Source organism: Parambassis ranga, chromosome 24 (genome assembly GCF_900634625.1).
Source record: "Parambassis ranga chromosome 24, fParRan2.1, whole genome shotgun sequence".
Classification (NCBI taxonomy): Eukaryota; Metazoa; Chordata; class Actinopteri; family Ambassidae; genus Parambassis; species Parambassis ranga.
Window position 1 is genome coordinate 7,774,090 of NC_041043.1, and position 16,097 is coordinate 7,790,186.

At 41.6% G+C, this 16,097-nt stretch overlaps 1 protein-coding gene across 3 annotated transcripts in view; it reads right to left on the reverse strand.

Moving 5' to 3' along the window:
* plcb1l (phospholipase C beta 1-like) overlaps positions 1-16,097 on the reverse strand; it is a 91,209-nt gene that overhangs the window by 37,970 nt on the left and 37,142 nt on the right. For all 3 annotated transcript variants that reach the window (XM_028397281.1, XM_028397280.1, XM_028397282.1), the window contains exons 4-5: positions 2,034-2,174; positions 1,582-1,661 (exon numbers count right to left, since the gene is read on the reverse strand). In XM_028397281.1, the coding sequence (XP_028253082.1) occupies positions 1,582-1,661; positions 2,034-2,174 (221 nt within the window). The remainder of the gene's footprint in view (positions 1-1,581; positions 1,662-2,033; positions 2,175-16,097) is intronic.

The following is a 16,097-nucleotide window of genomic DNA, read 5'->3' on the forward strand; positions in this document are numbered from 1 at the left end:
ACTTTGGAGACAGTCTCAAGTGGCCCTAAAGTGGCCTCAAGTGGCCCTAAAGTGGCTCTAAATTGGCCTCATGTGGCCCTACTGCAAATAACCACTGCAGTGAAATCCTGCTTTTAAAGTCTGATGATACTATAATTTAGAGAGGCATTCGTCTGCATTGAGCAGTTCAGCTTTCAGTAACACTTTACCGCTTGCTGCTAATGGTGAAATGAATTCCTATTCTGCATGGCCTGTTACTTTTGTAGCATGAGATGACAAACAAAATACACAACAAAACAACAACTGGTTTCTAACACAGTCATGGAGAGCCCCCTTCATAAAGCATGCAGTATTAATCATATGTTTGCTGTTAAAGGGAGATGTAATCCCGTTCTATTCTTCTGATCTCAAAAGACTCTTTATCACAAATGGCTGTTTGAAAACATGTTTGATTATGCTCAGCTTCCTGCTGCTTGTTGAGGTTTGAGCGCTGCCCATCTACACTGGCCCCCCCAAAACTGTATCACAGCTTTAAAAATCTTGCCATGAGAATTAACTACATGCAGGAAAACATTAGCTTCACTTCAGGGATGAAGCTTTCTCATGCTGCAGTAGGAATATGGCAGATCACAGTTCAGCAGCTTCTGCTGTGAACAACCAGTGTGAATGCAAAACCTGCACTATTCACTTCAGTTCAGATCCCTCAGTACAATGTGGTCGATGGCCGCTTTTATTGTCTCATAAGTCAATTAGCCTCCTCGGGGTGTAAGCTAATGGCCTCTGTCTGTTGATAAACATCAGACAACTGGGAGTTGTCACCGAGCAGAGCCCAGGATAAAACTATATTTCATATTTATGCTAAAGCAGACTTTGCACAGGATTCATTCACTACATCAATAAATAAGCTGTGGGCCATAGGTCAGCCTGTGCAGTCTGATCAGATCAATTCAGCACTGTAAGCTGTTACAAACATTTATTGCACAGAACTGGAGAGGGGGTGTGAGGGCGGCTCATGATGAAAAATATCTCAGAAAACATGGAGCCATTGATATGGACGAGTGGTCACAAGCCCTGGTCATCACCTGCGTGAACATGTACTCAGTCACTGAAATGTCAAAAAAAAGAGCAGCACATGGATGCACACACATGCATTATAATATTGTCACATGTGCACTACTTTCCAGGTTTTTTTTACCTCCTGCTTTCTTCCTCTCTGCTTTTCCTCTCCCTGTTAAAGCGACCTTTATAAACTTCAACCCCCAGGCTGACTTACAGAGTACAGTATGTATACAGCAAAATGTGTCGGGATGCATTTTTGCAGGGTGTATGGGTATGTGGATGTAATGTGGATGCTACAATTACACATTTGTAAGGCAACACAAGTGTACAGAAAAGTGGGAGCACGGTCAGCTATTACAGTCAGTCATGTATCTCTGGTGCAGAAGATGCCTCATGCAATTTTCCCTGCTGTTTCTGTTAATACAGTGCATACCTGGTGTGATGTCTTTTAATTCCTGTAGGCCTGCTCATTCTAATTATGGATTTATATTTTCTCAGAGACTGATTGTTTGTGTGTGTGTGTGTGATAACATGATGACATACGCTTTTTCTAAGCAGGCCTCTCTGGACATGTTCTGTACCAAGAGGTTGGATGCCAATTTGAACAGTTCTTCCGCCCATTCCTGCAGTAAATGAAAGACACAGTCAGGTGAGAACTCGGTGCTTCATCTTTATGCAATCTGACACTGAAATCTGCTAAAGGTAGTAAGGTTGTGCTGCTGCAGCAGTGATAACTGAATTACTTGTACTTTACTGAAATAAAAGTGACAAAACAAACAAGCTGTGCCTTCATCTAAAGCCTACTAATAGAAAAAAAGTCATCCCCACTCCGAAATACTGATCATATTATTGTTACGGCGCCTTTTCATTAATTTAATTAGCCTTTGTGACATTAGGATAACCAGCTATTTCAAGAACACAGACACAATCTGAGACAAAGGAAATAATATCTTGTTTTTAAACTTTATATTTGAAACTGTTGATCTTTTTTTTACCTTTGCAGTCTCCTCCTGAAAGGCCATGAAGTTCAGGTATGTGATGTTGACCATGTCAGTGCCGCTCACCACCGTCAGCATCCTGTTTTCCATCTTCCCGGCCAGCGTGCTGACGTCCAGCAGCTCACGCAGCTTGGCGTCCTAAAAAAAAAAAAAACACACACACACATGAAAAAAAGGGCTCATTAGAAAGATCACATCAAGCACACCAGTGAAATTTATCAAGTGATGGTGTAACCTCCTCAAAGTCAGCTTTTACCTATGAACAAATTTAATGGAGACTTAGGGCAGACCTGCATCCAAAAACTAGTAACACAAACAAAACTTCACTGAAAAGGCAAATGATATAAAACAGGCCATGGAAAAAAAGACAAGCTTTTATTTGAGGAAGTGGGAGACAGTGCTGCTCTGTGTCATCACAGTATTTTGGTTTGATGTCGTTTCACAAGAAAAAAATCCCCTCTTTGGATGAGCTGAACTGAGACCTGTTAGCATTTTAGTGTTCGCCCCTGGTCTGACGGCTTATTTGGTTGATCAATGTGAGGTCGGCTGTCTGACACAGACAGAGCAAGGAGCAAGGTGAGAGGCTGCAGCCCCTGAGAATCTCAATGACTTGAAGGGTCTACAGTACAGGCTTGAAAAAGCAGTCAGCAAGGAGGGTTAATGAATAATTCCAGCACCATCACGCAGCCCTACTTTCCCATCTTCAACCACAATGATGACTAGGAATGTTTGGCCACAGTCCAACACTGAGTGAGAATGCTCTAACAGGATTTCACAGGACAACTGTCCACTAAAATAGCTTCTTTTCTCCTTTATGCACCACACAGATTTGACAGCCTGAGTTGCAGCTTGTTGAGCTGCAAATTGATGATGTTGATAAAAAGGCTTATATTGCCTGCAGTGAATGTATACTGTTATTAATTATTCATTTATGACCCTATCACAGCTTCTTAAATCCTGAGGGTTTTTTTTAAATTTGTTGTTTTAACTTTGGAACAATTCCCCCAGCACATTTTCAGCCATACGGTGAAAGATGGTGCTAATAAGAGCAGCCAAAGCACAGCAATACCTTCTGACCAGCCGTACCAACACAGCACAAGATGAACTAAGTATATCACAGGATATTTTAAATAAAAGCTTGCACAAATTCATGTGAGCACAGCTATTAATAACAAAATGTTTGTACAACTGTACGACCATTATCATCCAACAAATGTAGCTGGTTGTTGTAGGAAGTCTGCTCTCTGTGGTTACAAAACATTGGGTGTTGGCAAAACTCCCATTCACACAGAGGAAAACGGATTTCTATTTGCTGGAGATGATTGTCTGAGGTAAACCAAACCAAACTAATTTTAGGAAATATATTTTTAAGCAGCTCATCTTTATTGAAAATCATAAAAAAAACCCCACAATGCCTCTGAGGTGCAGAAGAAGAATAACAATGATCTTCTCTCCTTTACAGCTCAGTATGCAAGTAGCATACAGAACGGTTGCTCTGCCTTAATTAACACAACAAAAAGCCCCGTAAAGGATTTTGCAGTGAAAGCAAATGAGCTCCCACTAATTTAACCAATCAAACAAAGAGCATTGTGTCCTGTGTCATGCTGATAAATGTCCTCTACACGTCCCTCACGCCCTCCAATCAAATTGTGCAGCTTAGTGGCGCCCATTATTATCACACTGAACTTTTCTAAGGCAATAAATTTGTCTCCCTGCTGACAGTCTGTCTGTCTGCCTGTTTCTCATATAAGCATTTATAGTTTTTTTTAAAGCTAAGTGAGGAGCGACTCACAGAGCTTTGATTCTAATGTGGGACCATTTTTTTTGGTTCTGCTTTCAGTCCCGTCTACAGACTGTCACTTGCTGTTGTAGCCTAAATTGGCTGCAATTAACAGAGAGGGTGCTTGTGAGACAGTACTCAATAGTGAATGGAGCTAAACAAGCAAACACATCATTTACTGCAGACAAAAAAGGTACTAATTTTATGGAACAAAAGAGAAAAAGGGAAAAAAAGAACATTGTTTTTTCTTACAGCACATTTCTTGCCCATGGACTTAATCTGCTAAGGATTTATATGAATTCACAAATGAGTTTACTAGCTAGTGGTGTGTGATATTGCAAATTATAGAAAGAGCATTTTACATGATTGAAAACAAAGTCCTAACATGTAAATACATCTATTGTATTAGCTCCAGTGTATATTGGGAGGCTGGAGCCTATACCAACCCATCAATGGCCAAGAAATGGAGTACACCCTGGACAGGTCCATTGCATATAGACATATAAACATACATAACATATAGAGACAGACAACCATTCACACTCACACCTACAGCTATTTTAGAGTCTCCAATTAACCTAACAGGCATGTCTTTGGAATGTGGGAGGAAGCTGGAGTACCCAGAGAAAACCTGTGCACGCAGGCATGGGAAGAACATGCAGACTTCACACAGAAAGGCCCCACTGCTTTTGAACCAACCTTTTTGCTGTGAGGCGACAGTGCCGACAATGCACCACCATGCCGCCTCTATTTCAAAATGTATTTTTTTGTAATCTATTTTTTATCTACAGCTCCATAAGAGCTCCATAGAAACAGGAAGTTTCTGATGTTGCCAAGGTAACGAGACAAAGGTCACATTTTTCCGCTGTTGTAGCTATTACACATCTATTTTACTGAAAACTAGGCTCGTCATTCAGAGAATTACATATACATGCTCCTGGGCTTGACCACCAACCAACTGAACACACACATGTGCTGATCTGAATGGGAATCCATCAGTATCCACTTACGTATTCTAAATGCCACCTGCTTCAAAGTATAAAAGCCACTTTCAATTTGCTAAACCATACGATACCAAAGCACCCTTTGAGAAATGCCGTGGCAGAGCGCCAAAGATGAAAAGCTTCTGAGAACAGACGAGATGACAGTAAGATGCATATTTCATTCATCACAGCGCTTGAATGTCAGTACAATTTGATATCATTTCAATGCTACCCTTAGCCATTAGCTGAATACATAGCTCATCTCCTTGTATGCAGTCAGTATGCAGCCTTGATATAGGAGGAAGCTGCAGGCACTCGCAGCTCATCAGCTGCAGCAACATCAGCAGTTAGTAAAAAGACTCTGAGAAAAACACACTGATGCTGGACAGAAGGGGAGGAGGGGGGACAAAATGAAAAGAAACAGAAATAAAGCAACGGAAGGAGAGGAGGGGCTTAGTCATGTGAGTGAAATCTAATTTGTGCTGGTGCATTGTGGGAGCCATTACAGGCATGCCTGAGGTCCCAGTTACCACAAAGACTGGAGGTTCATAGCAAAACAGGCTCAGGGAAAGGGACAGGATGGGATTTAGGATGACAGTGTGGTTGAGGATGGTTTTATGTTTAACACTTTGAGAGAAAAAACACAGTCTTGGATTGCTAAATGACTTCCATTTCTGTGGTATATGCGTGTGAATGTGCTTCACATATGTGTATGCTCATGCTTGTGAGTATGGGTGTAGTTAGGCATTCATGGTGCATGTTAGCAGCTGTAGTTTGTCAGTGCTGGAACTCCTCTCAGACACTTAGAATTCAGGTGGAGCTGGAGCTTGAGGACATACGCAGACCTTTTCTTCTTGCTTCAGTTTGTCACAGGGCCCAACACCTGTCACCAACCATGCATGCATTCAGACTGTGTCACACTCTGTTGGGCGCAAGGAAGGGATTCCGATTTGCAAAGGGAAGTCAGCCACACCTCAAGTCATTAAACCTGCAACACAGCACCTGTCTAAACCTCAAACAGATGTACGTACCTTCACATCATGACTCTACATGCATAAAAACTGTACTCTAGCATGGCTCAGATCAAGACGCGGGCACATAAGTGCACACAGTCACGTGTAAGTGTGTGTGTGTGTAAATATACACACAGGGACAGATCAAAGGAAATGTCAATGTGAATGATTGATGATGGCCCAACTACCTACACACATGCCACTGAAACACTGTTTTAGCCTCCTTTTTCTATTAATGCAATTCATCACAAATGAAATAAATACACTCTGTTTTACAAGCAGTCATGTGACACTCTGCTACTCATATTTTACAAGCAGTAGTGGTAATATTTAATGCTTTTATGAGCCGCTTTGCTTAAAAAAATGCTCTGAGGTACTTGAAATAATTGATTAAGTGTCAAGGAGAGCTGCTTTAATAAGTGAGCAGGGACTTGTACAAGCAGGGTGCCGCTTGTGTACAAACCTGTGTTCAAACAGAGTCAGTTTTCTTCTTAATGTACTGACTTACAACACCTATAGTTTACAGCAAAGTGTGTTGGTACCTGGATGTTGCACTAAAGCAGAAAGACATTTAAACATCTGTATTCAGAGGAGCCCATCCTAATGTATGGAGTCATGACACTGCAGGGCAGTGCCGTGGGTTAGGGGCAGGCCAACAATTCTCCTGCTGCTGGCTAGCCTTGTTAATCAACAGAGCAGCAAGATGCTGCCGGTGGGGCAGTAAAAAGCCTCGAGCTTTAGAAAGGAAATTATGGGATATCAAGCTGGGGGTGATGTGCTCATTCTGCCAAACAAATACTGTGCAGATGTGCGTTGCATCCTTTTTGCAAAAGATTTTCACTGATAGCAGAACGATGGTGATGATAATGCTCATAGTGGGTTATTCCATCTATTCTATTGTTAATTTACTGGTGTGTAGGTCTTGTTTATGTGAGTGCATCCTTGTTTATCAGACAGAGTGAGTCTGCCGAGCATTTCACCTAAAGCACTAGCTAATCCTAAGACGACTCCCTGTCTTGGCGATGCAGTCATTTATTTAAGAGGGTCACGCTGCATCTGCAGAGCATGTTTTAAACATTAGCCACATCATAACTTACACAGACAGAAAGCACTGAAACATTGATCCCATTAGAAGGAAGAGCCTCGTCTTTCTTGCTAAGCTGAGACTGCTTCCTGCAAATGGCCTTTCTAATCATCTGCACACATTCATGTGCACACCCTGACATCCACACATGTGCAGTCACAAAATATATATACACACTAAGCATACGTTACACACAAGCAGGCACCCAGACGGATTGTATGTAGTCTGTAAAATTAAAATACACATTAGCACAGACTGAGCACACATCAAAATAAATTATTTTTGTGGGTTTAATATTATACAAGAAGAAATGTGTTGTTTACTAATTGATGCAACTAATTGCTTAAGTGTGCTAGTCTGCCTGTTAATGTAACCGCACTGCTGTCAAACTGCAGCAAAATAATAACACAAGTAGAAAATGTTTCAAGCAAGAGCCATGTAGTGAACTTAAGTTCCACCTAACTTAGCTCACATGTGGATTTTAGCCAAAAACAACTGATGTGCAGTTAGCCGGCTAGCTCTTAGCTTTGGTGTTTTTCTGGTTTTTCTGACAGGCTGTGATTTATTTAACAAAAAAGTAAGTAAGAGTAAAAAACCAAAAGTAGGGAATGAAGGAGCTGTAGAACTGATTGGTTGATTGTCCATGATGCTCATATGTATGTTCAAGTAACAGGTGCTGTTGACTGCACTCAAAGCCCACCGGTGATATTAACACAGGTTTTCTATTTGCTAGTTGGGAAGTTATACAAACATACAGCTCTAGACAAAGACATGCAAACAGACATGCAAACAATGGAAACATGGTTCTGCATACATAGGGGTACTATGTGGTTCAGCTTTAAAGCTTTTCTTCTGTTTGGTTCAGCCTCGATACCAGTATGCTTTTAAATGAATATGGGAGAACTGAGAATAGAACCTGTTGTAGATAAAACAAGCAAGAGGAGAGGACTGGATACAAGGGAATCACAAAAGGATCCGGAGGGAGTCTTTGATTCTTGGACATCTATCTCCCTCTGTCCTGTGCTATCTGCATCCTGCTCTCATCCTCTCCTCGCAGTATCCCGTTGTCTCTATTTCTTATTATTATTCTCCCACGTGGTCATAATTTATTTGAGCACTCAAGTGTCAGTGGAGGCAGACCACCACAGTTCCATGAGGCAGAGAATTGCCCACAAGGCCAGGAGTAAAAGGTCAGTGCTTCATCAGTTAGCTGTCAGGTGATGCATCGATGACCACAGCTCAGAACTGACTGTGCACACGTAATGCTTTTGTGTGTGTGTGCAACAGTAAGTCACAAAACACCTACTCAAAAATCTCGAGTAAGGTGTTGCTGCAGCCACATTTCTTGAAATGATATGTTACTTTCATTTACTTGCAGTGCAGCCATGTTGTGCATCAGTAGAGCACAGTTTGTCAGAGGAGCACCCCTAATGACTTAAATTGTATTATCTTAGGGAGTTAACCCTCTTAAGCTAAATATTTTCTCTTTCTGTGTTTGATTGAGAGGTATAATGGTTAAGAAGGGAATTAGCCTAACAAAAAATCATATCCTGATTAGAGTTAAGCTCCAGCTCATCATAAAGCACTCCACTCAAACACAGTGATGATGTGTTGCTAGAGCTCATGCACTGAGGCACAGGTTGAGAAAATGCGTGGGAGGAGGTTGAAAGCACATGTGGACTTAACAATCCCTCATTCCAGCTCTTCAAAAGGGGCATTTCATTAACCCTGAAGCAGTGAGACATGAAACGAGAGATGGAGGGGTGGACCGAGGGGAGACAGAGAGCATATATCACGCTATTTCTAAAATGCCAGCACATCAGCAATAACTTGTGCTGACAGGCACTCATTTTCATGTCTTGGGGAAGGGGTCCTATAGCATTCACACCCAGTGCTAATCATCTCATGATGCACAGTGGAACACAGCATAACAGACTTTCAGTGAAAAAAAGAGCAGTTACACAGCCTCTGTATTTCTCATTTTATCATGAATAATCTCACAGACTGCACAAACTTATCACAGTAGTTCCTCTTACTGATCAGACTTCATTACACTGCACAGTAAGACTTCTGTCAAGTTTTCATTATGCCTGCAGGGCAGCTGGACTCAGCACTCCGAGCAAAAATGCACTCAAATTGATGAGTTGAGGTATGTTTAGTGTCGGATTCTTGAAACTTTTGTACAGTCACTTGTTATAGTACTGAGTAAGGGATGAATCTGTTCAGACAATGCTGACATTTAATGTCATTAAAAATATTCAATACAATTACATGGGTACTACATTAGATATAAATAGGCTGGTCTGATTCTGAACATACTGTTTATAATCAGGGAAGCATTTTGTATTCATTCAGTTTTCACCGCACATGGCCTCTTGCCATGAGTGTGAATGGTTGTTTGTCTGTCTATGTTGCCCTGAAATGGACTGGTGACCTGTCCTGGATGTACCCCGCCTCTCGACTGGCAGATACCTGGGATAGGCTCCACTCCATGACCCTGCACTGCAGGACAAAGCAGGTTCAGAGGATGGATGGATGGCCTCTGGCCTGTTTACATATAAAGCACATTTTCCATAGAGGGTTGAAGATACAGTGCATTGATGTAAATTCAGTTAAGCTATTATTGGACAAGAATTTCTAGGAGACTGCTGATTGCTGATGCTGATATATGCATGATTCTACCTCAACAATATCACATATTTTTATGGAAACAGATTGGACACCTGACATGAACCACATTCTAGGAAAGATACCGCACTATCGACATCAGGTGAGTTATGACAAGACAAGCAAGTACCAAATATGTAGTTTAAAACATGGTGGCTTTTTCCCCAAATCTCCAGAGACTGAAAACTAGTATTTGTGCAATGTTGAAGGAAAGTGATTCCTCTCTCTCACAGGACTGATGGTGAGCAATCACTGCAAATAGCAACTCCACGCTCACACTCTTTTTGCTAACAGATGGACTAATTCAATAAAAAAAAAATCTAGGAATGTAACAGATACGAGCAGCACAGACAGTTATAGAAGTTTGAATGGAGGACAAAAGTAACCTGCTCATCATGACACTGTTTAAGTGGAATAAGACTGCCAATGTGTGACATCTGTTGACAGCTGTGCCTGCAGCCTTGGCCAGAAAATGGCAGAAACTCTTAATTCACTCTGCCAGTGCACATACAAAAAACTCCTGACATCTCATTCAGGCAGCTGTGTCATTGTCAAGAGAAAAACATAAGAAAGTCTTCATTAAAAACATAAGAAATGACAGAATGTGACTGTAAATCACAGCCCCCTCAATAACTTAATTATCTCACTCGTCACCCGACTCATACGGTCACAAAGAATCAGCCACAGACTCTTCAATATAAACTCTGAGGGGAATACGTGTCGCTGCTTTTTGTGCCTACTAATATGAGCACATCAGAATTGCCACACCTATAGTACAGTGCTTAATAACAGATTACATTTCACATCAATTCATTCTTGAATGTCTGATATTGCAATATCTGATACTCCAGTAAATGCTTTTCACTTTTACGGTCAATACGACCACAATCTTTTCAAAGAACAAATTTCGATTGGCTGCACATGATGACTGCAGGGCTTTGAAGAGAATAATCCTCCAGAAGTGGGGAGGAAATTGGACAATCTTGCTGAGAATCTGGTTTGCTCTGGCATCAACTTAGCATGAGATGCATGAGAGTGGCTGCTGCAGCTCTGTTAAAATGACCCACATACAGTAACCAGTAATGTTGAGGCAATGCGTTGGAGAATGATGAGAATGTTGAATCATTTTACAAAACTCATGACCCTTTCCTGCCTCACATAGTTTTCCTTTTGGACCATACTTTAAACTGCAATACCCTCACAGCAATATCTGAACACATATATATCAAAAGCATATGAAAATACTTTGCCTTAAGATACTCATATTTTCATATTCAGTCCTCTATTGTTTTGCATATGGACATGCAAAATAGCAAGCATGACTGGGAGGTAGAGGAATATTTATATTTACGTATCAGTGTTTACAAAAGATGTTGTTTAAAGAACAAGACCCACAACACAAACACACACTCCTCTACCCCTTGATAAGATATATCATTATACTTGTAGTCAAAGTCTGCTTTGGTGCTGAGTTTGCAGTAAAGGAATAATTGTGAGAATGAAGTCATCTTGGTTTAGTATTAGGTTGGCTCTGAGTCAGATTAGGCCAGGTTCTCCAAAAGACAGGTGGTGCCACCTGCAGCCAACAATCTAGGATCCTACCTGGGTCTCTAATGGCTGGGTACAACTCCAGCATTTGTCTTGACAATAACACGAGCAGCACCTGAAACATTTGGATGTTTTCAGGTTGCTGTTTTGTTAGTGGACAACTACAAAGCATGGTGGCACATATGCACTTTCTTCTCTCTCTTGCACTGTAGCAGGGACTCCGCAGGGACTTTGCAGGGACTATGCTGGTTAAAGCAAGACTTGGCAATATCCAAAAACATTTAACAGAGCCCAATTTAACAGAACTTTTGTCTGCAGGTAAGAACTTGAGATGTGGAGTTAAGGTTTATGGAAAAGACATTTTAGACATACTCTTTTTGTTTCCTAGCTCACAGGAGGTGTGAGAGTTATTGACAGTTCAGGGACTCAGATAGATGATAATGTGTTTGAGGACATCATAAAGGATCCATCAACTGGACTTCTGACCATTGAATATGACACAGGTATGTTAAATTTGTCATTAAAATGATGTATGTGGTGGTCAGTTGCTGTAACATTACATTCTTTCTTAAGGAGATTATTTGTGTGGTCTGCACAATATATTAACTCCCCTTAAAGTACACTGCAAAAAGCATTTTTTTCCCACTACATTAGAGCAAACTATCAAGTTAAAAGAGTTAAATTTAACTCCACTGTTATACTATTATTAACTCAATGCAGTGTTACATTTGGAAGGTAACTCAATTTGATTAAAATGTATGTGAAGAGTTATTTATCAACACCACAGAGTAATATTTGCTCTCTTCAGAATTATTCATCATGCAGTGAATTATGAGTTAAATTTTTATTAACAATTTACAGAGTTTTTTAATTTTAATTTAACTCTTCAAAATTGTGTGGTAGATCGCTATTTGAAGGAGTGAGAGAGAATAAACAGAAAAAAAGGCAAGAGGACTTTCACGCTGCGTATGAATCACTCTGAAGACGGAGAGACAGAAGGGGCAAGGGGCAGACTTGATGAGGTGGAAGTAGTCTACCTGGCATGCACTCTTCCTCTCGCTGGCTGAGCTCACATTGGGCAGACAGGAAGGTAGAAGTACAGACAGGAGGGAGCTGACCTCAGATACACCACATGAACTCCAGCAGGAGAAAAATAATCAGCTGCTGTGACTCACAAGCTCAGCACTTCTCATTAGAACGAGCGCTGGAGAAAGCTGGGAACTTAGCAGCACACAAGCCAAAAAGCTGAGCTGGCATTAAAATCAAATACACAGTTCACTTGGTTGAAGTATTACTAAGTGTGATAAGTGTTGTATAATAGATGATTTACTGCCAAAAGAGAAGTTGAGAAATTGTAAAACAGGAAAATGCTCCCATATACTGACTGCAGTTCATTTAATAAGCACAGGTGTCACTATTAACAAGCCTTAGAACCTTTAAATGACACAATTGCCTGGAAAAAAGCTAGACTATAAACATCATAAATGCTCACTTTGTCTCAGCCAGTAAAAGGTGTAAAACGTTAGATAAAGTTTGTAATTCAGCTTGCCTTTTTCCCTTTATGCTACTTAAACTTTCTCCATTTCAGTGTGTCCCAGGTATTCTGCTCATTACTCTCACCCACTCTCTCTGACTCATTCTCATCACTTTGTGAGGCAAATGGACCCCATTCAGTTAAGGCTGTCCATCAAGCTATACTTTGTCAGAGGTGGCACTAAAAACAGCTCCCAGGCACCAGAAAGTGGCAGGTACATAACTATGGTAATTATCCTGTAGTCATACAAAAGCTCTAATTTAGTGCAGGCAGACTTCTGCAAATGCAGAAGCACTGCTGTCAGCTATTAGCACATGCAGTACCTCCACACATGCATGTACACTGGCATCCAAGAAGGCGCAGACGCACATACACCCACACAAAGACTTACAAACATAGTTGGTTCAAAAACAGATAAGAGGCAAAAAAAATCCATGAGACTGGAGAATCAAACATTTTTGATGTCTCCTTCAGTTATGCTTCATTCTCTAGGTGAGCCTTAGGTGCAATGAAAAAAAGACAAGTTTGAACCATCTACAAATTTCATAAGGTTCATAAAGTGTCGAATTTTAGCTTTGCTTTAATATTCTTGTCTTTCCTCAGAGCAGACTGCTGCAAAGTCTCACAGTACATCAGGCTGTTTGGAAAAAGGGCCATTTCCAGCCTTTGGTCTTCCCGTTGGCACCCTGCTAGGGGCCCTCCAAAAGCCAGCAGCCCCATAGAGAGAGCCCCTACAGGGAAAATGTCCACAATGGGGTCCAGGAGTAAATAATTCATATGAGTCCCTGTTGGCACAGTCCAGCCTTGAGGCTGTAGATGCTCTGCCATCGCAGCTGCTGTAAGGAGGCAGCATGTGTCCTCTCCCTTTGGCTGTTTCCATTCTTGCATTCCTTTTTTAACCCCCCCCCCCCCCCCATCTTGACAAAACACTCTAGTGTGCTGTGCCCTTGCAGTGTAGAGGACACTAAGAACGTATTCCACCCCCAATGACATCTTTAATAATTCTAACCAGAACCAATCTGGTTTATTGGGGGACATTCCTGCAGGACCAACAGGGAGGGCTGTGCAGCATCAGAAGTAGTGGACATGCTGTGTAAAGCAATAGTGAAGGTGAAGAGAAGGGGCTGTGTTTTATCTTCCTGCTGATGGAGATGTATACAGAGACCTGGCGTTATTCATTCTAGAGACGTGGCTTTGTCCTGATTTGTTAGGCTGATATGATTGATGCAGAGGAGCTCCCCAATAATACAGTGCATGGCTTGCAGTTCTCACAATGTGTACTGTAGTGTAAAATAAGGCTACTGACAGAAGAGACTGGAAGCATATTGCCTGCCTCCTGCAAAACAAACAAACAAACAAACAACAAAACAAAACAAAAAAACTAATCGAGGTTTCAGGGAGTAGAGCTATTGTAACAATATGTGATATTTAAAAAGAAAGTTGCATCCTAATGCTTGGAGCCAGTAGATATATATTAGGAGGAGAAATAAAGTAAGCGGCTGAAATTGTGTATGGGGCAGGTCTTTTAACCATAAATGGGAAAATGAATGTTTCATTGCACTCTGTTAAAGCATTGTATTGCTCAATATCGCTATCAATCTATAGCAGCACTGTCAGGTCAGTGGAAGATCTTGCATTAACCTGCTCCTCCAAACCTTATTTTCTTGTGAATTATTTTCACAGTCGAATCCTTCACTATACCGGGACCTTCAGTGTCCACTGGGGTGGTTTGCAGCCAAGTGTGAAGCGGCTGGGATGAGAATCAGCACCTCCAAGTCTGAGGCCATGGTTCTCGACTGGAAAAACATGGCGTGTTCTCTCTGGGTTAGAGGAGATCTCCTGCCCCAAGTGGAGGAGTTTGTGTATCTCAGGGTTTCGTTCACGAGTGAGGGAAGGATGAAGCGGAAGATTGATAGGTGGATTGGTGCAGCTTCCGCAGTAATGCAGTTGATGTACCAATCCCTGTGGTAAAGAAGGAGCTGAGCCGAATGGCAAAGCTCTCAATTTACCGGTCAGCCTACTCTCACCTATGGTCATGAGCTCCTGGTATTGCAAATACACACGGTCGAAATGAGTTACCTTTGAAGAGCGGATGGGATAAGGTAAGGAGCTTGATGACCTGAGAGGAGCTTGGAGTAGCACATCGTCCAGAGGAGCCAGCTGAGGTGGATCCCCCTGGACGTCTCCCTGGGGAGGTTTTCCGGGCATGTCCCACCAAGAGGAGATCCCGGGGGAGACCTAGGGATTCCCCTGGAAGTGCTGGTGTCTCTGCTTAGACTGCTGCCACATGAGCGGTTTGAAGATTCCATATAAAATAGATGAGGTCAGGAGGTACATGCTTCAGGAACCACTGCATGGTGTGTCATTTAGAGCTTCACAGACAGTTTTGTATAACCAAGCCATTGAAGCCATGCACAGAGAGCAAAACTTACTAGATGACATAATTCTGAGGATAAACAACTCTAATTGGACGTCCGGAATCCCTCAGCAAACAACTGAAGATCACCGGTGAGGTCTGTACAGTGATAATTGTGATTTATCCTCACATTTAGCCTTTTGCCATCATTAGCTCCGCTGTGACACAGGGAGCCTGCTGTCTCCTACATCCCCAGACCATCTGCCAGACTAGGCCCTGCCAGCCACCATCCAACCAGCCACCTACCACCCTCGCATAACGGCCCATTTGGTACAGCATCTGTGTGCTCCACTGATCCACCAACAAAGACTTAGTGAATGTTTAAACAAGCCTTTGGATATTTGACAATATTCAAATACCCATTTAATCCTATGTTTGAATTAACTGTGATCTGGGGACAGCCCATTGTCTGTCTGAGGACAGTCCATTTACTAAATCACCACTGCACTAGCCTCCATATCTGATTGCTTTTGATCCTGTGTGACCGATCTTTGATAAAAGATGATAATCAGTTCACGGCTGTTCTCTGCACAGCAGACACCTATGCTCCAAGCTTAATTAGCCAGTCTCACTTTCAGGAGAGGTGCCTGGACAAAATGCCTGTTGATTCAGAATCTGTCTTAAATGTGAGTTTTTGATTTTTTTTTTCATGAACAAAGTTGCTTTCTGTTTTTGTTTCATGGCATAAATTTGGATCCAAATATTGAGTTGGAGTTAATTATCTTTTACTTTGAAAACTCTTCATATTATAATAAAGAGTAACAGGAGCAAAAACAAACCTTAAAAGAGACTATCCTGTGGAGAAATTGTGCATATAAACTGCTTGCTATACCACAACAGATGCTTGCACTACAGGCAAGCCAGACATAATGTTGGTGCCTTTTCTGTTTCCAGCATTGTCAGTCAACCATTCCAAGCCGGAACATTTCAGCCAAATTCAATCAGACATCCATCCACTTCCACCCTGAATTACAAAGTGCATATGAAAACTGTCAACATGGTTGGTGGACATGGTTACAGCTCCCCCACTTTACTA